Raw genomic sequence first — 26,572 nt, 5'->3', positions numbered from 1 at the left:
AACATCATGTGGTTTATTTTTTTTAAACATATGTAGCATAATCTACAAAGATACAAAGAATTGTTATTGCGACATCTAGTGCACACATTTAGAATAGCAGTTTCTTTTATAAAAAAAATTTCGGCCCCTTTTTATACTTTGCGAACTCATCCGGCGGGTCAGATAAAACCTGTTTGTGAGCCTGATACGGCCCGCAGGCCATACGTTTGACACCCCTGGTATAGAAGGACTATACTGCAAGATGTATTTTCTAACATACAGTATAGTGAGTGTAATTTAAGTTTGTTCAAATAATCTGCAGACAGGATAATGGCCTTGAAAGAGGTATCCCTGCACAGTATAAAGCAGATCTGAATAGCTGTCATCATACTCTTTGAGGTCCACATGAAAGTAAGGACAAATGCATACTTTTCATTTTAAAAGGTAATGTCTAACCCAGGACAAAAATGTGCAAATAAACTCACCTAGAGCAAATATAATGGAAAATACACATATCAGCCCTTTTTATTAATGGCGCGTGAAGTTATTGTGAAACAGAGGTAATTAGTCTTGCCTATTTTTATACCTGCTATGCTACTAATATGGTGCATGATAAATGATTATCATAATAGCTGACACAATGTCCTGAGTCCAAATATAGTGGCCATCATGTGTTCACAAGTAGTCATATACCTTTAAAACAGTTTTAGAAAAGCCAACTGAAAAAGCCTACTTTAGTCTTTGCTTTGAACTTTTGTGAAGGCAAGTACAACTGTGCCATTGGAGATGGAGACTTTGAGATCTCCCAGATTGCTTTAACATAACATTCCATGCACAAAACATTTCTATGAGTCAGCTTTTAGCTCAGATAATTTAATCCTTGGAATCCTCGTGCACTAAGCGAGTTTGCATAAACGTTTCTAATGTTTTTGTCGCTCTGGCGCCCTCATCAGTAAGATTAAAACATAGCACCATTTCGAGCACTTGCTGTGTTTTACTGTGTGTTTTCTGACATGTATTTCTGCAAATTAGAGTAAAATAAATGTGCATGAACAGCACTGAGCTTAATTATCCAGAACTAGCTGAATATATGCTGCAATTTATAGTTGTCCCTCATTTATCGCTGTTAATTGGTTCCCAACATGACCACTATAAATAATATAATTATAAATCAAACCTGTTTATAAACTTTTAAATATGCTTTGTTTTTACATTAAATGACATTCTTTAGTCACCTTTTAGACACTTTAATTGCAATATAGTAATGCTGTCTGAGGCTGAGCCAATCAGTGCTCACGATACTGAACAGCACGCTCTGATTGGTTTGGTCTCATCTCGTGGTCAACTATATTGTTGTAAAGATATTAGTTTATTTAGTCATTTTTAAGCTTGAAAATGCTTGATTTATGATTAACATTTTTTAATATAAAAAAACCCAAACCAGTGAAGTTGGCACTTTGTGTAAATGGTAAATAAAAACAGAATTCAATGATTTGCAAATCCTTTTCAACCTATATTCAATTGAATAGACTGCAAAGACAAGATACTTAACGTTCGAACTGGAAAAGTTTATTTTTTGCCAATATTAGTTCATTTGGAATTTGATGCCTGCAACATGTTTAAAAAAAGCTGGCACAAGTGGCAAAAAAGACTGAGAAAGCTGAGGAATGCTCATCAAACACTAATTTGGAACATCCCACAGGTGAACAGGCTAATTGGGAGCAGGTGGGTGCCACGATTGGGTATAAAAGCAGCTTCCATGAAAAACAAGGACGGGGCGAGGGTCACCACTTTGTGAACAAATGCATGAGCAAATTGTCCAACAGTTTAAGAACAACATTTCGCAATGAAACATTGCAAGGAATTTAGGGATTTCCCCATCTGCGGTCCGTGAAATGAACAAATGTGTTGCTGCCATTAAATTCGAAGTTAATGATTATTTGCAAAAAAAAAAAAAAAGGTTCTCAGTTTCAACATTAAATATCTTGTCTTTGCAATCTATTTAATTGAATACAAGTTGACAAGCAAATCATTGTATTCTGTTTTTATTTACAAATTACACAATGTGCCAACTTCCCTGGTTTTGGGTTTTGTACTTGTATTAAAAAATATTTTTAAATATCCCCCAAAAAATCTGCGACGTTGTGAAGCCGCAATATTTGAAGCGCGATGTGACGAGGGACGACTGGAAAGGAAAAGACTGTTGCTAATCCCCAAAATAGACAGTCGAGATGTTCACCGTGAATAAAACGGCCTGTAATCGTTGTAATAAATAATTTTTAGGCAAAAAAAAAGATATGAATAATTTCTGATCCAAGTGCAAATAAATAAATATACATTCATAAAACACGCATTTAGAAAAGATTGGCTTTTTTCTTCATGTCGTTACGTTTCCAAAGTGGAAGTCTATCAAATTGTTGTTTCGCCATGCCAAATATTTCAAAGAAGGAGTCAGGAGACAGGTGACGCTGAAATGGAATAACAGAAAAAGCAATAAGCATACAATATATTGGATAAACTAGGGGTATGTCATTTTACCTCAAGTCTTGTTCTGTCAACCTCTCTTGGAAGCTTCACACGCCCCCTGCTGGTAACCGTGAGCATCTCATATGGATACACCTTAACAAACCAAAATACTGTGTTAAAGCCCAAACATGTACTGTATATTTTCTACATGCATGGTTAGTAATTGCAAAAAAAAGAAGAAAAAAAAAAAAGGCTCCTGCATTAGAGAAAAAATACTTGCTTTTGGCTCCAGCAAGTTAGGTAATGACACTCCTCTGTCTATTCGTGCAAATGGATGTGGGCTCTCATGGAGCAGCTACAGACACAAGCAAGCAGGGTTAATGCTAACATTGCACGAGCAACACAGTCATTAACAGTGTAGAATGCACGCTTAAGCCAGATGCAGTCAGAATATGCATTCATACTGAATGGAGCCCACTAATCCTCTCACATACCTTGAAATCTACAGGAAAAAAAAGACAAGACAAAACACTTACTTGCAAGATCATTACCAGGAAAATAATTATTTCAAAATAGAAAATACAGGCATTTTCATGCATACCTCTAAACGTGTCACCACTGCTTGCTGATTGTGGCTGAACACAAGGAAATGTTGATGTAATTTTGATAAATCATGTAAATTAACGCCTCGAGAGGACATTCACTTACCGGATTGAGGCCATTGCAGCCATATCCAGGCAAAGAGGATGTATGGGAGGAATTTGGATCTGTGTCAAAGTCAGATGGCAGATAGATTAATTCAGAATTACATTTGCACAATACAGAATTCATATGTATTGCTGACATTTTAAAATGTTCTCCGTTTGTTTATTTAGATCCCCCATTAGCTTCTGCAATAGCAGCCGCTAAGTCTTCCTGGGATCCAACATTTCAAAAATTGATACATGTACACTAATAGACACACTCATACATGAAGAATACAACACAATAATTACATACAGTCTTTATGCTAGTATGGATCACACAATGGCCATGAAAATATATTTGTTGTTTACAAAAAAGGTACACATTATTTGCACGTAATCCAGTTAGAAAAGAAAAATAGACCAAAAGAACACGGAAATCATTTTAATTCTTAAGTAGATATATAAAGTCGTAATCTTTTACAAAAAGTTACGGAATTTCTTCCCATAAGAAATTGAGGAAGTAAATTCCAACCCACCATTGCTCTCCAGTGCAACTCTTCTGCATTAAAATTGTGCGGAAGAGGTGTTAAAAAGCGACTTTCTGCCAACTGACGCATGAAATGTTGATTAATATTTATTTTTTTAAAAATGGCAGTTTGCTGCAAAGCATTATTGGCTTTTTTGTTGTAATAGTTTCCCATAATAACATTAATAATATATTAACTGGTCCTACACTTTACAGTCTGTTAACCAAGCCAGCCAATGAATTTGCATATCACTCGTCCTAAGTGGGCAATTTAGGACAACACTAGCAGTAACTTGCACTTTGCTTAACCCTTGTGTAATGTTCATATTGTTGTTACTCAGCCAGTGTTTGTGGGTCTGATGGACCCGTTGCATTTTGTGGCTTTTAATGCCTCACAATCAAACACTTTTATGTTAAAATACTGAACAAATGTTTACCTTATCCCTATAAACATCTGTGGGTGTGGGTGGGTGCATGTGGTACACAGAACATCAATTTCCACACTTCTATTAGCCCCGGGTCCAGTGGACCCGGACATCTTATATGTAATAGAAATGTGTAGGGGGGGTGTATGGTGTGTGGTCATTAAATATGTATTCTGATATATGTTCTTCACAGAAAATGAGCCAAAGTCAGCGAGTCTCAGTTTGAAAAATTAATTGATTGAATCATTTTTCTTTGAATAAAAAATGAAAACGGGTCCCACAGCCCTGAACACCACACAAGGGTTAAATTCATTTCTGTGGTACAGTATATGACCAAATAACAGAACAATAATATAAAAGTGACAAAACTAAAGATTCATCTTTTGAATTGTCATGACACTATTGAGTATACATTTTTACAGTGCTTTATTACTGCCATACATTTCAGCAACATGGTATTATTTTGATTGTTCCAATTTAACATATTGACAACATTGACAACAAAGAGCTTTACCTCAGAAACCTGTTCAATGACTTTAATCTTCAACTCAAGTGAGCCAAGTTAACAGACATGACGTAAATACATTAAATCCTGTGCATTTAAAATCGAAATTCTTTTAAAAACTGCAGCTAAAGTCCAACATGCGTGTGTACTTTCTTACTATAAACCAGGCACAGCAATTGTAAAGCATTTACAAGTTCATAAGACTGTCAGCAACAAGAGGGTGAAAGGTTGTCAAAGGTTCAGTCATTTTCGCCAATAAAATTTGATAAGTTCATGCTGGAAAAACATGAATAATGCCGCAGATTTGTGTCAGAAAATTAATTGAGTACCTTGCTGTTTGTAAATTGGAGGCCTTTTGTACATGTTGAAACCTTGATCTGCAGACAGAAAACAACATGGAATAAGCAATAATTACATGTATCTTTTTGGGGAAAATACAATACATTAATAATAAAAAATAAAGATTCAAATATTGACTTCTTTATTATTATTGACCACTAGATTACACCAGGTATAGATTAAGCTAAATCTCTTATTTAATGGCCATACTTATGTTTTAAAATTTAAAGCAACTGTGTATAAAATGTACATATTAGGGTAAAGGAAAATTGCAGGGATAAAAACAGGTTTTCCCAAACTTCCTTACAAGGACCCAAAGGTATCAAAATTGACCTAAATACAAGATAATTTTCCCTATAAAATCTCTCAAAAACTGGGCTGTCTTTTATGATGCTAATGGTTACCATGGAGGCAGAGTCAACAAACAACTGTCAAGAATTAAATGAAATTCACAAATGACCATGGCGGCCATTTCCTACAGGCAAAACATGAGTGGTGCTTAGGGCCGCACGATCTGTGGGGGGCCCCGCTTTACATGAAGAAGCGCATTTAAAATGTCAATTAATGAATGACAGGGCACTTCATATAAAATTTTACTGCAAACATATTCCTAGCCCATTCCTGCTTCACTATTGATAAGAACTAGGGCTGTCACCGATAACGCATTAACTATAATTTCCTTTAATGGCGCACATTTTTTTGATGCACGATTACCGTGCGCGTGTCCTGTCTGACCCTAGGTCCATTATGTAGCGTGGGAAATTTGTATCTGCGCTCAGTTACTGTTGAGCCATGAGCAGGGAACAAATAACAAGCAGAAATGGACAAAGAAAAGGGTACATTTTGGAAAGCCCAGGTCCAAAGCCATGGTAAATGAGCCATGAGCCATCATCACTACAGCAAATGCCAGCAGGAGTGCTTTCATCCAGAGAGGTGGTGCTTCACTTTTGCGTTTGGATTACAATTTACTGCATTGATAACAATAAATGTACATTGTTACTGTAACTGCTTTAACAAGATGGGATACAAGCTCAGCAGAAATGTAAGATGGAAGGCAGGAAGTCGAGAGGCATTTTCTTTTTCTGTCTGTCGTCAAAACATTTCAAAACACTGCTTCTCAAACCAGTCATACACTTCCGGCCTTAAAGAACATTAACAGAATGTTTAACAGGCTGAATATTACACTTTCTTAAGACATTGTCATGCAGTGATATGAATACCATTAACTTGTACAACATATAATGTACAGAATATCAGAAGCATTTATTCAGGTAGAAATATTCCAGATTACATCACCAAACATCTTTGAAAAAACAAACAATGATCGTAGCAATCCACATCTTGTGTTATTAATGCTCGAAACTGGTATCTAAACATGGAAGTGTAGCTCCTCACCTCTGAATGCAAGTGCTCCTACAGCAGGAGTTTAAATTCTGTTGGGGATACACCAACACACTGCAGGTATTTGTTTTATTGTCATTAAAAGCGTGATTATGTCCATTTTGTGTTGATTTGTTTAAAAAAAGCAGAATGTTTAATAAACACATTTTCACTCATAGTTTTAAAAAATAGAAAATTGTCTTATTAACGATGAAAAATTGTATCTATTCAGGATTAATTTCTAGTTAACTATGAACAAAATACGATTAATCGCGATACACATTTTAATCGTTTGACAGCCATAATAAGAATAAAATGGCACCATTCTCTAGTGGCGTACAGTTTTAGCGCTGGGCTGGTATTTTTGACATACATGGATCAAATATTATGTTCAATTTGTTATTTTACGCTAAAAACATGCATTTTTGAACAATGTACTTCCAATGATTTTGTTGTAGTACAAAACATGCATCAAAATAAACTCAAGTTTGACAAAAAAAAGTATAAAAGTTGTTTGACAAATAAAAAAGTGTGAACATTTTCTGTAATGGGGGACTTCAAAATACAATTCTGCTTAGAGTCTGACCCTCAGTATGGGAAACCTTGAAGTAGAAAGGTGAAAAAAGGGGATAGCAGAGGCTTGCCTGCCTTACCTTTGTTGTCAGGGTGATGGGAAGAGAGGGAGAGCAAGGTGTCGTTGACAGAAAATAAAGGGCCTATTTGTTATTCCAGGAAAAAAGTGAAGGAATGGAGTGGAGGATGTAGAAGAGAAGGTGGTGAGATAGAGAACAGGTGAGTCACAGGTGAGCAGAGGGGACAGTACAGACCAAAAGAACCTTGGCTCTTCTTACCGGGCCGGTGGAAGTGCTGAGGGGATCGGATGGGCGTGTAGCTGTGATGACTGTAGGACTGAACACCGAACGATCCGTGACTTGCCGACTTGGGAATGCTCTTTCTCATCTCAAAGCTCTCCTTGACAAATACAAAGAGGACACACATGGAAGATGAGCACACAGATTATTCTTAATTAATTAATATATTTACCTCTGTGGTCTCTGATACATTTGCTGGAGACTGGAAAGAAAAGATCACCAATTAGGATATTTTCAAAAGGGTTTATCTTGTTACACTTTTTGTTTCAAATGAACTCATCAGTTTTCTCCTTACCGCTGTGACAAGATTGGTTCTTTTGCAGCAATATACTTGATACATTTTCTTTTCCACTTTCAGTGCCCCTGAATGACTTTTCCACGTTGAACAACATTACCTGTGCAGAACTCTGTCTGTCCTGAGGTTGTGTGGTGCCTTTGCCGTCCGAGCTGAGGACGTCACTCTTATAGGACATCATATCAGGATGCTCTATGTCATAAATAGCCTTGACTCTGGGAATTGCTGCTAAGTCTCGGTAATCAATGATCTCATCATCTACTTTAGCCTGGGAGTGGGAGAGTGAGGGGTAGGGGGAAGGAGAGAGAGGAAGGGAGAGGATGAGGACAGAAGAGGATTGAGAAGAGGAGCAGAATTATGGGTTAAGTCAGGTGAAAGGTAAAAGGCTGGTACTGCACTAAAATCCCACAATGCCAGGTTGGTCAATGGGGGTTTAGGTGAGGTGAAAGCTCATTCAATGACACAGACTACTGTACAACCGTTTTTATGGCTCAAAACACAATTTTGTTTGTGGTCCCATTTCAGTCTTTAATAATACTTGTGTGAACACACTAGTGACTATAGGGCTGAATGCAGCCTAATGAGTGTTGTAATATGTATTTCTGGTCTTGTCATCCTCGTCCGACTGAAGGGTGACACGGCAGTGTGGCTGGATCAAAAGAGACATCGGAGACGCAGTACTGACCTAAAAATTGATTTATTACAAGCGAACGTCATTATACAGGACTGCAGTTCCTGGAGGAGGCAAGTCAAAAATGAGGCACTCCTAACTTAGAGAAGTCAAACTATCAGTTTTATAGTCCTCCTTCCTGTCTCTGGGTGTGTGCTAAGTGCTAACTCAGGACAGCACACCCTGACCATAAAAGGAGATGTTCTTATTTAAGTGTCTGGAAAGACAACAGATTTAGGTCGTATCTTGGATGCTGGTATGAAGCTAAACATGTAGTCTCTTCTCACAGATAGGGCCATCACCTTTGCATACCAAGGTCCAATTGTATTGCCTTTTCTTCCGCGAGAACTAATCCAATCCACACACAAATGTCAATACTAAAGATCCCTATGTTATTATGTGCCAAACTGAAATACCTACTATTTAAACTGGTGATTTGCTTTGTCAAAGATTATTACAAATATTCACCATATGCAGAACATAATATGAGTTCATTGAATCCCTTCAATTGTAAGAGTCGTCCTCGCCACATTGCGCTTCCAGGTTTGCGGCCTGTGGGTATTATTTCATGTCTAGAGGGCTTTCGTAATTCTAAAACTTTATTTAGAAGGTTGTAAATGTTTTTTTAAGCTCTAGCTATAAAAATATTTCATTAACAAATAATAATTTGTACTCTGTGGAAATGTATTTACCACAGCCAGCCAACCAATTAACAGCGATAAACAGAGGTTTACTGTGAATCAAGGGTCTTCAGGGAATGAGCACGGAGCCCCTATTAAAATTGTGATTGTGTTTTAAATCAAACTGGTCCTAAAGATTGCTTGTTATTGTGCAATATTATACTAAGATATTCAAACAGTACAGTATAATGCCGCAAAGAGCTCACTGACAACTGGCGTGTTAATTGCTGGCTGGAGACTAGCGCTTTAATCATTTGCTGGCAACTGGTGCACAAATTGCTGGTTGCCAACTAGCACGCTAATCACTAGCTGGCAACCACGCGCTAATTGCTGGCTGGCAATTAGGCCACTAATTGCTGGCTGGCAATTAGACCACTAATTGCTGGCTGGCAATTAGACCACTAATTGCTGGCTGGCAATTAGACCACTAATTGCTGGCTGGCAATTAGACCACTAATTGCTGGCTGGCAATTAGACCACTAATTGCTGGCTATCTTAAATGCTAACATGAATACAATAATATAATTATTCATGTTCAATCACCAAAATGATTCCGTAGCGCGGCCACCGCTGCTGCTCACTGCTCCCTTAACCTCCTAAGGGGTGGAACAAGGGGATGGGTCAAATGCAGAGGGTATTTTCACCACACTTAGTGTGTGTGTGACTATCAGTGGTACTTTAACATTAACTTTAATTTAATGTTTTTACAGTGGGTAGGGTGGCCGTGCCACTGTCATTTCTAAAAACACTACTAAGTATTGGCTTGGAAAATTGCAGCGGGAATATAAAAAGTATATATATTAAAAAAGTCTAATCAATTAAAAAGTTCACGGACCCCCTGTTAAAGACCTCTGCTGTAAATTACTATTGACAACCAGAAGTAGATTTGGCTGTAGGAGCCTCAGTGTGTGCATAAAAGACACAAAAGCAGTTAATGTAAAATAGGTTATAGGTCCAAGGGGGACTAAACTGCAGTGAAGCCAATTCAAAACTGCTATGCCGCTTCGGCAACAATTAAGGAAGTAAAATAAACACTAAAAATGGGCAAAAACTATGAAAAAAATAATGTTCTTTGGACTTTATATATTTAGGGAAAAAGTTCAGCTACAATAAAACCTTGACTAGAACTGTTGTTTTAGAAATATGGCAATAAATCTATCATGATGACAGATTTTGAAGCGGTGTTAAATTAGCAATTATCTCTACAGGCTTTTGTACGATAGCAGCCGCAATGCCGCTAAACCGAACTAAAACGATTACAAAGGACATGTTGACTCATCGCTGAATAAAAGTTTAACAGAAACAAAATGTAACCATGAAGCAATTCAGCCCATTATTATGAAAAAGAACAAGTAACAGCTGCAGAGCACGACGACCACCGTGATGATCAGTTACTGAAGTGACCAGACGCCATCATCATGTGGCCCGCCAGTGGTGGTAGCACTACTGTTTATGCCAGGGGCTGGCCCTGACAATATCAACTGATATATTGCGTTGAAGGTCTGATTCAAATAACGTCATGTGACTTACACATATGTTGCGACTGGGGCTTCCAGGTATACAGGAGTTTGGTCTGGAGCAGGAGCTTTCAGATGACGATAGAGTTGACTGAGGAAGAAAATAAACTTTTTTACATTAGATGTCTCCTTCGATGAACAGCATCATTGCACACAACAATGAAGTCCTCATGCCAGACATTTTATTGTGATCCCAGCCAAGCATGCTGCAATGTGATAGGCGCACACTACATTAGGCACACCTACACAAACTAATGATATCCAAAAAAAGCGCTTCATTCAAAATGATGCCATTAAGATAATTATGCTGAGGAAAGAATTATGTGGTTGTAGAAAATTGGGGGCATATTTAGGTAAACAGAATGATTCAGTATTGGATCTCATTGGATAATGCAGGTGTACCTAATGCTAATGAATGTATATACTATAAAAAGCATGTAGAAATATGCTGATTATGCACATTCACACATAAACATTAAATGAGAATGAGACCACTTTGATACAGTTTGTACATCAGGAATATTTAACCAAATTGTTTTGGGGGCCACATTTCGCAAAAGCTAAGGACCCTTCAGTATTAGTCTTATTTTGTATATTCCGGAGAACCAGCATTCTCTACAATAGACATTTGATTTTTGTCTATTTATTTTGTCAGAGTTACAGGAGCGCTCTGTTGTTTTTAAGGATTTTCTGCAAAAAAGTTAGTCAAAGATCATCTCTTTGACAGCACTCCAGTGTTTTTAAGGATCTGCTGCAAAATTGTGAGTCTCTCAAGTTTTTTGAACTGAACTCCCGGGCCACAAGTTGAATAGCCCCAATGATGAAAAAAAAAGACCTAAAACGGAACCGTGAGAAACACTCAAGTTGAACAAATGACTACTGACTACATCAGCAACATCTTAGTTACATAAATCGTATTACAAAAAAAATGTGTAACTGCCAAAAAGAGTGGACTTAAAGGGGTGCCTTGAGGAACGCCTCAGTTATGTAAATCACAAGTTAAGGACCCCAGTGGTCTAGGTTTGCTTGCAAGGTTAAAATGTCAATGCAAGGATCTGCCAATGTGTTTACAGTGATCCAAGTTCCTCCATACAACAGGAGCACTCTCGTGTTTTAGGAATTTGCTTAAAGATTATGTGTCTCCCAAGTTTTGAACTGAACCCGCCAGTCGGTATGATGTCATTCCAGAGCCTTTTGAAAAGCTCTGTTGTACATTAAAGATGCTAAAATTAATCAAATATTGCTCAATATGCTAAGCTATCGGGACAAAATATCAACATTGTAGCTTTGTGTTTTGGTGACAAAGCAATTTAATGTCATATTTAATCATCTACGTTTATTTGGTTTTTATAACGTCCAGAGGACCAATAAAAAAATGACCTGCCGGCCAAAAATGCCTCTTGGTCATACTTTGGACATCCTTGCCTTAGCCCAGTCCTTCTCAACTAGTGGCGCGGGACCCCATGGGAGGGTGCAGTGCGATGCCAGGGGCCATGTATCATGCTTCAAACCCTGCAACATGCTCATTGTAGCCATTAATCCTGACTTCCTCATTTTTATTCATAAAAAAAGTAAATCAGCACAAATTGTTTTATTCATTTTTGTGTTTTTTTATATTGTGCTGCTGATTTAATGTTGCTGATCAATTTGAATTCATTATTGTTTGAGGTTTTGTTTTATTTTATTCTTCAGCTTAAAATGGCTCAAGTCTGTCAAAAAATGTTATAGTTTAATAAGCATTACATTTATTTTTCAATTCTAGGCAAATTGATCCACTTTAAATCTTTTCTGTTACAGACTAAAAAACTATGTAAATAAAGTTATTCTTTGTTGTAATTTGATCTATATTTATTTCATATTTTTTGCTTTGCATAGGTGTACATATAACAATTTTATAGCCAAATGGTACTATTTATAGTCACAGTGGAGCGTGGGGGATGTGCATGACATCTTTTGTTCTTCTTCGGTGGTGCGTAGAGAAAATAATTGAGAAGCACAGCCTAAATGTATGTGAACTATAACTCATGCATTTGATCATGTGATTGTTGAATGAGAGCATATGGGAGCTAACTCGTGCAGGGCAACTTAGTGTTAAAATGACAATGCTGCTGGATCTCAAACTGTGAGATTACAAACAGCACACAATCACCGTACAGCATTAACCTTAAGTTCACTCGGGGGGTAAAAGAAATCAAGACAAGGTGCTTTGGCTCTTCTAACCTAAGAGGAAGTAGATTAGACTGCATCAAAGCCCATGTTGGAAGATAAAGATACTTCAATCAGTATGCACTTACCCTGTAATTGTCATTGTTTCTGCTTCTTTCTCTGCAGTGTGGGTGCCACACTGTTGATCCTGTTCAAAATAACAATTTGATTAACTTTACAGACTAAAGTGTTGCATTTATAGCAAAGCAAATGGACAGATTACCTTGCAGATACAGTTCTTCTCCCTCTGTGAACGTTATATCACATCGGCTGCATCTTGCACATTCCGGGTGATAGTGTTTGTCCCCTGCCTTTAAAAAAAAAAAAAGAATCATTTTACAAAATACAAAAAACAGTCGCTATACGGACAGATAAGAATGACAATCAATACCCGATAGCATTGTTTATGTTCAATAATGCATCCATCGATACAGTACATTCTCTTCTCTCACCTCCAGGACTTTGCCCGTTATAAACTTCTGACACGCTTCACATTGCACGCCGAACTGAATCTGGTAGTCTCTCTCACAATATGGGACACCATCCCTGAAAAACACAACATGCAGCATGAATATGTTAAAAATGCAGTTACTTCATCGGGCACACCTACACATTTTAAATAATATACAGGAGTTTCATCAAAAATACAGCATTTTCCAAACTAACAAGAAATGTATGGTATTACTGTACATACATACATACATTTGCAACTAACAACACAAGCATTTTTTAATAAGACCTTTAAAAAATGGCTGCTTGAGAGTCAAAATTGTAATCGTAGTTTATAGGCTGTTTTTATTTATTTGTGTAATTTGCAAGGTGATTTTGTGGCAGTGAGTGTCCACAACAACACTTTTTGCACTTAAACCTTGGAATTTTACAATTTGATATTGTTCATCTGTGTACTATGTTTTGAGTGTCATTGTCTAAATTTTAACATCAACTTGACGAGGGACTGGAGATGGAAACTAGCCATTGCCTATAATCTGTCAAATTGTCATTATTATGTATTGTCCCCTTTTAAATAAACAAAATCTTGTAGAGCATTACAATATACCCCATCAGGCATTCTCCAGTTATGTCACTATGTTGTTGACCCAAATATAAGACGACCCTCAACATCCCCCTCTGTTGTTTAAGTGGATCAACCTTAGTATTGCCACTATATCACTGGTGTATGTGGGTGACAGGAAAAATAGCAGAAAAGCTCTGACTTGTTTGGGGAGTGCTGCTTTGCATGTATAAACAATCTCCCCAGGATTCCTAAAATGCCTGAATTCATGGTGGCGTTTTTAGAAAGTTGGGGCAAAAGTTGCGCTGTATTGAGACTTTTTTTTTTCAATAAAATGTAACAAAGTTGTGATTTTATGAATGTGTTCTCAATGTTTTAAGTGTTTCTTGTAACCTTAAACCCAAAAAGCACAGGATTTCAACCAAAAAATCATGTATGGATGTTGTAGTTGTAGACACCAGATGGCAGTAAAAGCACATACTCAGAGCTCATTGTCAAATAAGTAAAAAATGTATCAATTAGTTATAATTACAGCAGTGCTTCTCAATTATTTTCTGTTAAAACATTGTTTTTTAAGCCTATAACAGTGAAGGTTTAAAGTACAATAATTTGCCTGAAATAAAACAAAAAAGTAATCCTTATTTACACTGTAAACATTTTTTGGCTGATTTGAACCATTTAATACTGATTTTTTAAAAATGTTTTACATAAGTTCAATAAATAATAATACATTCAGAAGCACAACACAGTATATAAAACACTTTAACCTACAAAAAAAATAAAAATAGAGAAACAATTTGTGCTGATTTTTTTTTTTTGTTTGATCAAAATGAGGGAGTCAGTATTAATGGCTATGATGAGCATGTTTTGTTGTGCACAGCTTTTGAAGTGGGGTTTGAAGCATGATACTGATAAGGCATGCTCCCCAAGGTCACACCCACCCCCTATTTGAGAAAAACTAATTACGGGAAGAAACACCACCAAAGGCTTTCTTACTGTCCGCTGTCTGCTCAGTCTTCCACAAATTGCAGACATTCTCCGTGTATGTTTTACGCTTAAAAAGTGTTTGACCATCTTGAACACTGGACTTGTTTCTCATACAGTATTCAGGTCATGAAAGTGTCAACTGTCTTGTATTGATATCAATATAATCATTATAAATTGGTATAAAAAAGGGACATATTATTGTATTTACTTGCTGATGTATTCTCCACTGAGCATTCTTTGGCAGATGTTGCACTTGAAGCAGCCAAGGTGCCACTGGCTCCCCAACGCCAACAAAGCCTGGCCGTTCTTGATGTCTCGGCCGCAGCCGTTGCAGTCTGACAATGGACACAAATATGTTATTCTTGTGATGTCTCGTGTGTAATATGGTTATCGTAGACTTTTGAATAAAATCAATTATTAAAATACCACAAATAAATTCAATAAAAAACAAATTAACGGACAGCAAATATTGAATTAGTAAAAAAGAAGTAAACAGGGATTCCGAAGCTTCTGCACTCAGTGTTCAAAGAAAATATTCATGTGCAAATTTAGATGTGAAAGTGACTTTTTCTTGTCTCATTCAGTCCAACAGAATTGCCTCCTTAATCCCTGCGGCATTGTATGTACAGTTCCAAGTGACTCAAGGTCAAGCTGAGGTCAGTCTGTAATAAGTCACTATTTTGACATGTTGCCTAGCTTAGAGGATGGGTGTGTGTATGTGTGTCAACACAACTAAATATAGTCCAGGAGGGGTGACTTAATGCAAAAATATCAACATGTTTGTGTTCCAGGAAAAAGAGATTATGCCAGATGTGGACTTCAATTTCAATCTAAGCAGAACATGAACAAAATAATTCAAAAACAAAAAAGGGCAGCTGGCTTTGGTATCACTGCATAATCCTTCTGATACGGATTGAAATATCAATTCATTTTAGAAGGATATTAAATTTGTTATAATACCAACTTCTTTAATTTATGTGACAACATGTGCACAAATACAGTTCAAAGTCTGTTCACAATGTTCCCTAAAGGGTGAACGTAGCTCATGTGACATTACATATTTTTGTTTATTACACTCATACTCTAAAGCAACTTTGTATGAAAAATAATTAGGATAAGCGTCCCGAGTGCCGCTGGGATAGGTTCCAGCACCCCCATGACCACGAGAGGAACAAGCGGTAGAAAATGGATGGATGGTGTTGAATTTATAAAAAAAAAAAAAAAAAAGATATTACTGATGTAATTATGTAACTCATAAGTGACCTAACTAGTGACTGTAAGATAATGGTTGTATTTAGAATTCATTGATTTAAGATGTTAAATCACCAAAAAAGATTCCCGGGGGCGGCCACCGCTGCTGCTCACTGCTCCCCTCACCTCCCAGGAGGTGATCAAGGGTGATGGGTCAAATGCAGAGAATAATTTCGCCACACCTAGTGTGTGTGTGACCATCATTGGTACTTTAACTTTAACTTAATGTGTTACAAATTGAGAACAGGAAGTGAACATATGTGTAGGTGTAAATAAGCTTGGTTTTCCTACTCCTTTTCGGACAGGTTGTAAACGGAAATGAAAGTATTTGAAATATGTGATGTATCATATCATGCTAAAATCGTATGCATGTTCAAAATAAACTTCCCCCAACTAACTTCATCCAACCATTTTGATATATATTTTTTTATTTTGGTAAAAAAAAGAACATAAAACAGGCATATGTAATGATATTTTCTAAAAAAAATTTAAATAAATGAATACAAAAAAACAGTCATATATATTTAAAATCAAAACTTTGTGTTATAGGTGACAAAATATAATATTAGTTATTAGTATCAAAACTTCAGCTTTTTCTCAATACATAACCTCTTTTTGTTCTTTTTTGTAAACTTTTTACTGTTTTATTTTTTTCTCGAGTTGCGGGCCGCAAATGGCCACTGGGCCGCACTTTTGACAGTCCTGCTCTATAGCCTCAAATGTGGGATTTTTAATTATGCAGATGGAAAACATGTGTTACCACGGCAACATCATCACTTGTATGCAATGCCTTTACGACTGTATTACCAATTGCATTGTAAATGCTACCTGCTCGGAATTTAGAATATCCAAATAATCGCCCTCTGCTGGCTCATATCAACACTTTTTGAGAGAGAAAATGATATTAAAATGTACTTACTGTTAGAATATCTGATACCAGTAGGGGGAGGAGACAAAGGGCTAACACACCGTTGGCAGATGCAATCTTTCCCACTGAAGGTGACACAATCACCAGCCGGAAATGGTTTCCTGTACGGTGAAAGTACACAATTATAAAAACTTTGACTAGGGTACACTGTATTTATATATACTGTATGTAATTTGTGTATTTATTTTTACTTGCAAATGGTGCACACAAAGCAAGCGGGGTGGTACGTCTTGCCCAAGACGGAAACCACCTCTCCCTCCACAAATCCCCCGCAGCTGTTGCAGAGGGTGCCATGAAGTCTCTGGTAGTCCAGCGGACAGAGAGAGTCTCCGTTCTTCAAGAAGAAGCCGGAGCGCGCCAAGTCGCAGCCACACACTGCACAAACACACATGGAGTGTAACAACAAAGGAATTTGGATCTCCTAGAAACTTTTGGAAGTTCTCCATTAAGCCTTGAATATCAGAATGTTTTACCTCACTTGAACACAAAGCACTCTCCTTATGTTATATGATAGCACCAAACCCAGTTTTGTCCATCTGAACCCTGCCACAACGCATCCAAATGCCAAGGACAGTTATGTGCTCGTCTATTTCCATCCAGAGAGAAACTTGTCATGTGTGTAACCGTTATTTGCAAATATTTCCAAAGCTATTGTTAAATTACGGCAATTAAAGCTGAATAAATATTTGGTAGTCAAGATTTTACGGACCACTGAGACTAAATCAGCTGTATTATTTGCTAATTCCCCTTTAATTTGAATCCTAATTTATTTACCACAAAAGCAAACAATTTGAACGATGCGCTTTTCTCTTTGTTGATTAAAATCCTGGGAGCATTCATGAGGCATTCCATTTTCTGAAAGTACATTTTTATTGTTTTTATCTTGTGAGGTAAACACAGCGCAAGGGCAACAACACTAGAAGCCTGTCAGGGTTAATTAGGTGAGGACAATGGCCTGCTGGCTAAACATGAGTCGCATGAAGCAGTAACTCCTGTGCATCGTTGTCTGGTAACCGCGAGGGAGGAGGGGAGGGGACGGACATGTTTTCAGTACATGGAATGGCAGCAGTGCATGCTCACTTTAAAGCCACAATATGTAGTAATATTACCGTAAATAACAGCTTCAAAACCAATTAGGATGATGCACAAGTTCTAAAAAAAGGGGTATACTTTATGATCAACGTTATTGCTCACTCACTTATTGATCTGTAACATTGGTGGACCGCCGGGACACATCTCATGTTGTTATTTACCAAAATGTTGTACAATTAAACAGTTTGTTACGCATGTTCATTCGTCAGCATAGTTTCTCCAATTCCAATAATGATCATAATAATTAGTATCATTAATAGATAATTTTTATGAATTAGTATAAATAATGATCATTATTATAATTATTTTTTACTATATAATTAATACCAGTACACATTATAAACATAACAATTATTAATCATTTAAACAATATTAATATCAGTAAATAGTTGTGATTATTTGTTTTTGTTTTAAGTTGTAGAATATAATCAAAAACGGATCAAAGAAAAGTATGTACATATTTATTGTGAAATAAAATTACAAAAATATGTTCCTATAGTATTAGTTTGGTATTATAACAATAATTACTATAATTGTTGCAAATAATTATAATATATAATAACAATTACAATTATAATATAATGTAACATGTAATGGTTATTTTTGTTACATTATACAATCATACAACTAAATTAACACAAATTATTACTGGTAGTATACATCAGTGGTCCCCAACCACCAGGCCGCGGCCCAGTACCGGTCCGTGGATCGATTGGTACCGAGCCGCACAAGAATAAAAAAATAAAATAAAATAAAAAAAGTTGTTTTGTTTTTTTTAATTAAATCAACATAAAAAACACAATATACACTTACAATTTATTTATTACAATTTATTTATTTATTTATTTACAATTAGTGCACCAACCCAAAAAACCTCCCTCCCCCATTTACACTCATTCGCACAAAAGGGTTGTTTCTTTCTGTTATTAATATGTCTGGTTCCTACATTATATATCAATATAAATCAATACAGTCTGCAGGGATACAGTCCGTAAGCACACATGATTGTATTTTTTTCTGACAAAAAAAATAAATAAATTAAAATAAATTTAAAAAACGCCGGTCCGTGGGACAAATTTTCAAGCCTTGACCGGTCCGCAGTTACAAAAAGGTTGGGGACCACTGGTATACATCATAACAGTTAACAAAATACAATATTAATATTAATATTAATAAACAATTATAGTTATTCATTTTTTATTTTAAGTTGCAGAAATTAATCAAACAAATTATTATTATTGTAAAACAAAATTACAAAAATGGTTGTCCTTTAGTATTACCAGACAATAAATTACTGTAAAGGGTGACCTGGGACATTTAAAATGATTTAATGCTATTGTTCATGTTACTATGGCTTCTACTTCATACTTCAACTAAAAAGCTTCATTATCATATTGCCCCGAATCTAAAACGATGTCTTATATTCAGTGTCTAGAAATTGAAATTCAACTTCGACAGGTAGCACCAAGGGAGTCAGAGCTTTTCTTCCTGAAACCCACACACACATGGGTTCATTTTATATTCGGTGTCATCTTATATTGGGGCTGATACAGCATAGAGCATAGTGTACTATTTACAACTGCTCAACAGTTTTGGGAAGTATATTATGAATGGTTTTCTGACCCTTGCAGGTGAAGCATCTGATGTGGAAGTGACTTGACTGGACTCGCAGGACCTCCCCTTTGCAGACCTCCCCACATTTCATGCATCTGATGACCTTCTTGACTGCAGGGGTATGAGGCTGACGATCGCTCCGGGTGTGAAGCACTGCGGTGGAGGGTGGAACACACTGTAAGTCATTAATCATTCGCTTATCATCAGCATGTCATTATAAAAACTGCTGAGATCCCAGTTATCTGTAAACAAGAGACTGATGGATATTCCTGAGCGTGATGTGTGTTCCCAGCAGAGAGTTAGCGCCTCGCTACAGGTCAAGGGCCCGGACCCCTGAGAGGGAAACGTTATGTCACAATGCAGCACGTGGTCCAGGCACATTCTTCTTCATCTATCTCTGTCATGCTAACTGGCAGCCAGGGAGAGTGGACGCTTGTACAATCTAATCACAGGCAACTGGACGGGCCGCGCCTGTGATTGGAAGAGGAGACGCGGGGAAAGAATGTGACACACTGACAATGTGTCCCACTGTGTGTGTGGACCGCTTATTGAAAAAGGTCCTACTTTCTCGTGTATTGTATGATAACAAAACAAACTTTTATTTCAGCAGGGATTTTCTTCCTGTTGGACGCATCAGTGCTTACAACAAATTTGCGTGACTCAGCCTCGTGAAAGCTAATGAAATTGAGACAAGAACCATCGGTATGTGGCCCCAAATCTGCCCCGCAACAGGGGAGATTTGTCACCATGGTAACAGGCATGTGCATAGAAACAAACAAGATTACCAAACTACGGTAGTCTTTCCAAAGGTTGAATGAAGTCTTTGAAGATATCCTTGGAAGAGAGGCACTGGTCATCGTAATCTTTATGATTATTACCTTAGGCTTTCAACACACTTTGCTTCGGATCTGCAAGGAAACTCATAACATTTTGGTGAAAATCTGGATAAATGTGCAATGTATTCAATTATTCAAAAGTTCATGAACGATCACACCCATTTGAAATGGTCATAATAGACATGTATGTATGTATTTTGTTTAATAATATGTTGCAGTGAATTACTATGGAGACATTTATGAAAAAAAATATGATTCGAGGATCATAAAAATGTTTATTATTATTCGTGTGAGCCAGCAGGCAGAAGCCAATGACTTCTCCCCAAATGAGTCAGAGCTTTTTTTTTTTTTTTTTACTTTTGTTTGACTTTTATTCCTGCCACTAACACACCAAAGAATGCATTTCCCCACGAAAATAGTATGCGTTAGACAGGTCGTCATATCTCGGGGTGGAGAGATATATGCATGCAACCCAGCCGGCAGAGGCAAATGACTTCGCCTCAAACGAGTCAGAGCTTTTCTTCTTGCCACACAAACACCCCAGTGAATGCATTTTCCCACGAAAATTGTTTACGAGAGACAGGTCGTCTTATAGTTGGGGTGGAGAATACATGCAAGCCAGCATGCAAGGCAAATTACTTCTCCCCAAACAAGTCAACGCTTTTCTTCCAGTCACTCACACACACCAGTGACTTTGAGACCCACTCAAAAAAGCAGCTCAAATGTTAACAAGTTAGCAAACACTGAAAGAGATAAAATGCTAATTTTAAAGGCCTACTGAAACCCACTACTACCGACCACGCAGTCAGATAGTTTATATATCGATGATGAAATCTTAACATTGCAACACATGCCAATACGGCCGGGTTAACTTATAAAGTGCCATTTTAAATTTCCCGCGAAACTTCCGGTTGAAAACGTCCATGTATGATGACGTATGCGCGTGACGTCAATGGTTGAAACGGAAGTATTCGGACACCATTGTATCCAATACAAAAAGCCCTGTTTTCATCGCAAAATTCGACAGTATTCTGGACATCTGTGTTGGTGAATCTTTTGCAATTTGTTTAATGAACAATGAAGACTGCAGAGAAGAAAGCTGTAGGTGGGATCGGTGTATTAGCAGCTGGCTGCAGCAACACAACCAGGAGGACTTTGACTTGGATAGCAGACGCGCTATCCGACGCTAGCCGCCGACCGCATCGATGATCGGGTGAAGACCTTCGTCGCTCCGTCGATCGCTGAAACGCAGGTGAGCACGGGTGTTGAGCAGATGAGGGCTGGCTGGCGTAGGTGGATAGCTAATGTTTTTAGCATAGCTCTGTGAGGTCCCGTAGCTGAGTTAACTTCAATGGCGTCGTTAGCAACAGCATTGTTAAGCTTCGCCAGGCTGGAAAGCATTAACCGTGTAGTTACAGGTCCATGGTTTAATAGTATTGTTGATTTTCTGTCTATCCTTCCAGTCAGGGGTTTATTTCTTTTGTTTCTATCTGCAGTTAAGCCCGATGCTATCACGTTAGCTCCGTAGCTAAAGTGCTTCGCCGATGTATTGTCGTGGAGATAAAAGTCACTGTGAATGTCCATTTCGCGTTCTCGACTCTCATTTTCAAGAGGATATAGTATCCGAGGTGGTTTAAAATACAAATCCGTGATCCACAATAGAAAAAGGAGAAAGTGTGGAATCCAATGAGCCCTTGTACCTAAGTTACGGTCAGAGCGAAAAAAGATACGTCCTGCACTGCACTCTAGTCCTTCACTCTCACGTTCCTCATCCACGAATCTTTCATCCTCGCTCAAATTAATGGGGTAATCGTCGCTTTCTCGGTCCGAATCGCTCTCTTGTAAACAATGGGGAAATGTGAGGAGCCTTTCAACCTGCGACGTCACGCTACTTCCGGTACAGGCAAGGCTTTTTTTTATCAGCGACCAAAAGTTGCAAACTTTATTGTCGATGTTCTCTACTAAATCCTTTCAGCAAAAATATGGCAATATCACGAAATGATCAAGTATGACACATAGAATGGATCTGCTATCCCCGTTTAAATAAAAAAAATTAATTTCAGTAGGCCTTTAAGATAATAGTGACCAATAAGGCAGTGCAAGTTAAAACTTAGAAGCAGCTAAGAAGTATATTTTGCAAAAATACCAAAATCATAATAAAAAAATTAAAAAATCCTAAAAATGTATTTCATTTTGTTTTAAAAATATTTTACATTCAGGGTTGTTTTATATTCCAAAAGATATGGAACATTAGTGGGTTTGATATTTTTATGCCTTCAATAACAGTTCCTCTGAGGCGGTATTTGTTTTTAGAATTAACACTGATGGCAGGATGTAATACTCTCGTATACGCCATAGGTCACCCAACCCTTTGCTTTAAAGTGTATTTAAGAAAATATGGGACACATGTTTGCACAAAGAATAAATAACATATGCAAGATTACCGGTCTTTCCAGATATTGAAGCTGATCTGCTGTCAAGTATTAGCAAACGTTAAGTTTAGAATGACGGCAAATGGACAGAAACCTGAGATGAGCCCTTAATCATGTACACTACCATTCAAAAGTTTGGGGTCACATTGAAATGTCCTTATTTTTGAAGGAAAAGCACTGTACTTTTCAATGCGGATAACTTTAAACTAGTCTTAACTTTAAAGAAATACACTCTATACATTGCTAATGTGGTAAATGACTATTCTAGCTGCAAATGTCTGGTTTTTGGTGCAATATCTACATAGGTGTATAGAGGCCCATTTCCAGCAACTATCACTCCAGTGTTCTAATGGTACAATGTGTTTGCTCATTGGCTCAGAAGGCTAATTGATGATTAGAAAACCCTTGTGCAATCATGTTCACACATCTGAAAACAGTTTAGCTCGTTACAGAAGCTACAAAACTGACCTTCCTTTGAGCAGATTGAGTTTCTGGAGCATCACATTTGTGGGGTCAATTAAACGCTCAAAATGGCCAGAAAAAGAGAACTTTCATCTGAAACTCGACAGTCTATTCTTGTTCTTAGAAATGAAGGCTATTCCACAAAATTGTTTGGGTGACCCCAAACTTTTGAACGGTAGTGTATGTGCATGCATAAGCACTTCAGTACATGAGAATCTATATGAAGTAATTTGAAGAAATTATTTAAAAATTATTCTAAGAAAAGGAGGAAGGAAGGGAGGCGGTTATGAGTCACAAAATGATAGTGTTATTGTGAGGCAAGATGGGAGTACGGAATAACACAGGAGATTTCTGTGGAATTTATCAGGAAGGCATGTGGAAGGAGGAGGTAGTTTTAGCGGAATGAGAGCATTTTTTCCCTACTTATCACTGCGAGTGAAAGTAGCCTCCCTCTGACTAAGTAGTTAAGTCACAAAAGAACATTCATGTGTGCCTTCCCGCTCTCAGGAAATAGAATAATGGAAGGGTTTTTGTTTTGGTTTTTTTCAATGCAAATGTGACATTGCTGCTCTATGTTTAACTCTGACAGCTGAGCTTGCACTTTTACACACTTGGCAAATACAGTGTGTATTTTCATGCTTTTGTGTTGATCATTTCTTGGATTGTCTCTCTTAAAAATGCTGAATGATAAATTTTGGAGTGGAGAATGACAAATTGCTTTTACTCCTTTTTTTTCCTTACTTCCGTAAACGTTGCAGAATTGCATACATCTGGAAATTCAATTTTAGTAGTCTAAACCTAAATAAATTATTATTTTTTAACAGAAAGTGACCTAAACTGCATTTTAATAGTCTCTTTACATAAGGCAACATCTATAAATGACCCTATAGGAGAAAATGCTACTTCAGTGAGGCAATGAGAACTTGAGAAATATGAAAAAACATGCCCATTGGACATTACTACAGGAAACAATACACTTAATGTGTCAATAAATGCTAGCAGTTTTCAAAAGTTTGACACATCTTCTCATTCAACAGCATGAAAACATGTGTCCAAACTTTTGACTGGTACTGTATGTAGGAGCTACACAAAAACAATCACCCACACAAACACACACACACACACAGGAGAGGGGGGTCTACCTTTCTGTTTCATGCTGGTGCTGTCTCTGTCTTTTGGAGAGGCCAGGATTAAGTGCAGTGGATCAGAGCGAAGAGAAGAACAAACTCAACTCCTGCTTCATGATAAAAAGGGGCGGCCCAAACATGCAGAGGGCAGGAGTGTGTGCGTGTGTGTGTGTATACGTGCAAGAGTGTTCTAAATGAGGACTGTGGGTACAACCAAAACATGACATCATCCACTGACTAGTAACTATGTGTCCTTTTCTTCAGCTTTGCACATACAGAAATAGATACATTGTACAGATAAACTAAGCTATTTTTTAAAATATTTGGACTCTCTCATGTACCGTAGCTAAAAAGGTAATCAAAATAATAAACCAATCCCAATATGATGGAGTTCATCTTTTTTACAGTATTGCAAAGTACAACCACAATAATAAAACTACTGCTAAAATTTAAGAAATGTAAGCATTGTTATTTTTCTACTCATGCACACAGTATGAGCGAGTATGGCAACGTATAGATTAAATATTAAATGTTTTTGCATGCCAATGTAAATTTACAATACCAAAATACTAGTCCTATATTTAAATTTGAGGTATTTTTCCTATTTATATGTATATGACCTGTGTTTAATCTTTGTTGTAGTTGTTGATTCTGGCTTTTGGTGTGACCCCAAAATGCAGCGACAGCAAGGGGACGTGCAGGAAAAAGGTCATTTTAGTAGAGTAAAGCAGGAAGACACATGGCTGCAGCTGTGGATCAAATGCTTAGGCAAGGCAAATTAAGGAAAGACATAATCACCAAAAGGCACACTATGAACAGTCAACAAACACCCAGTGTCGTAAGAAAGGCGACACTGGCAGATAAAACCTCCTGATTAGTGATCAGAGGCAGGCGACTCCCCTAATCACTACTTAAGAGCAGGTGTGGAGATAAGCACTCACAAGCAAAAGTGAAGTCACTACTCAAAAGCAGGTGTGGAGATAAGCACTCGGAAGCAAAAGAGAAGTCCCAGCGAGACAGAGCAAAAACAGAAGGAGAAAAACCAAAATAAGAGCACTGGATAGGAAAAAACACTTAAGACAGAAAAAACAACACAAACGTCATGATGGTTCATGACACGCGTGTGCGTGTTTTATATTTTTCGGCACAAACTTGACAAAAATGTGTTTAAAAACAACAAACTTGGATGAAACTGACCCACAATCTGCGCCTTTGTGATATCAATTGTGGTTTTAATTTAGCCAAAACGTGCAGTAGCTCAAACAAAAGACTGTAAAACAGGTTGTCCTATGTTCAGATTCTACCAAATAACACATGTAAACCAACGAACGATTTATCCCAAAGCGAATCAGAGCTTTTCTTACTGTCACTCACACACCGGTGACCCGGCAAGATACAGCTGCAACCCGCTTAAAAAAAAGAGTGTCTCCTAGGTTATTAACAAGTCATTTTTTAAGACAATGATGCTAGCTAAGAAATACGAGATTGTTTTGTTTTTTTTGGGGGGGGGTGTATATATCAGTTGTGAACACCTGATTCTTCTAAAATTACTCATTTTGTCTATGAAAATCTTTCAACTTTATAAGAGAGGTCATCTCATCTTATATGCGGGTCAATACGATCTAACATGAATTCCTCATAGGCCTTTTTTGTTGTAACATCGAAAAAACAAGTGAACTATAGAGAATATAAAGTGGTAGTGGAGTGTGTGTTGTGTGTAAGTGTGTGTGTACCTGACACATCCGCAGGTATGGCCGCCAGCTTCTCACACAGAACATAGTCGTTGGGGTTTAGAAAAGGCAGCTGCTCCATCATGCAGTTCTTGGGGATCAGGTAGAGAATCTCGGCTATTTGTCCATCCTCGATGATCGACATGCGCCTGACCGAGTTCTTCCTCTTGACCCGGTCCACAATCACCATGTCGCTGCCGCGGCTGTTGCCGCGGCTGTTGCCGCAAATCCTGCCCAGGCTGTTGAGGTTGAGGCGGGTTGACATCTCGTCCAGGGGCTCAGCCAAACAGTCCAGGCTGCACAGCCCCTCCAGGCGGGAAACCATAAGCACAGACTCTGGAGATGATGAAGCCGTCAGGTATTAGGTTGCTCTTAAGGCTCCCTCGCCGTGTGTGCGTGGCCCATCGAGCGGCGCACAACCTGTAAGCAGATTAAGGTAGGTGTATTTTTAGTGTTTATCTTCACAGTGAACAGAGGATTTTTGCAAGTCTTGCAGTAAGAGTCGTCCAAGTATGTCACTAGAAAAGATACACAGCCATCTAACTACAGGACAGTG

At 37.7% G+C, this 26,572-nt stretch overlaps 1 protein-coding gene across 6 annotated transcripts; it reads right to left on the bottom strand.

The window, feature by feature from the left end:
• Positions 1–1,180: 1,180 nt before the first annotated feature.
• Positions 1,181–26,531, bottom strand: LOC133655592 (actin-binding LIM protein 1-like). Of its 6 annotated transcripts, none has more exons than XR_009827017.1 (20): positions 26,020–26,526; positions 19,439–19,582; positions 16,915–17,098; positions 16,715–16,824; positions 14,753–14,879; positions 12,998–13,091; positions 12,769–12,856; positions 12,635–12,693; positions 12,504–12,560; positions 10,354–10,431; positions 7,574–7,741; positions 7,351–7,380; positions 7,158–7,278; positions 6,960–7,022; positions 4,917–4,964; positions 3,154–3,212; positions 3,047–3,080; positions 2,726–2,800; positions 2,518–2,598; positions 1,181–2,447 (listed from the first exon to the last, which is right to left on the bottom strand). XR_009827017.1 is itself a non-coding variant. In XM_062055887.1 (20 exons), exons 1-20 carry the CDS (start codon positions 26,339–26,341, stop codon positions 2,334–2,336), a joined length of 2,007 nt encoding a protein of 668 aa, XP_061911871.1. In that variant the 5' UTR covers positions 26,342–26,519; the 3' UTR covers positions 1,181–2,333. The 6 variants fall into 6 exon arrangements, 5 of the variants coding, with proteins under 5 accessions (XP_061911871.1, XP_061911869.1, XP_061911867.1 ...); XM_062055887.1 differs by lacking the exon at positions 12,504–12,560 and adding an exon at positions 2,940–2,947 and having other exon boundaries at positions 26,020–26,519; XM_062055883.1 differs by lacking the exons at positions 1,181–2,447; positions 2,518–2,598 and having other exon boundaries at positions 2,736–2,947.
• Between the last annotated feature and the right edge of the window lie 41 nt (positions 26,532–26,572).

This window comes from Entelurus aequoreus, linkage group LG08, assembly GCF_033978785.1.
Source record: "Entelurus aequoreus isolate RoL-2023_Sb linkage group LG08, RoL_Eaeq_v1.1, whole genome shotgun sequence".
Classification (NCBI taxonomy): Eukaryota; Metazoa; Chordata; class Actinopteri; order Syngnathiformes; family Syngnathidae; genus Entelurus; species Entelurus aequoreus.
The sequence above is the reverse complement of the archived record's forward strand: the minus strand, read 5'-3'. Positions and strand labels throughout refer to the sequence as shown.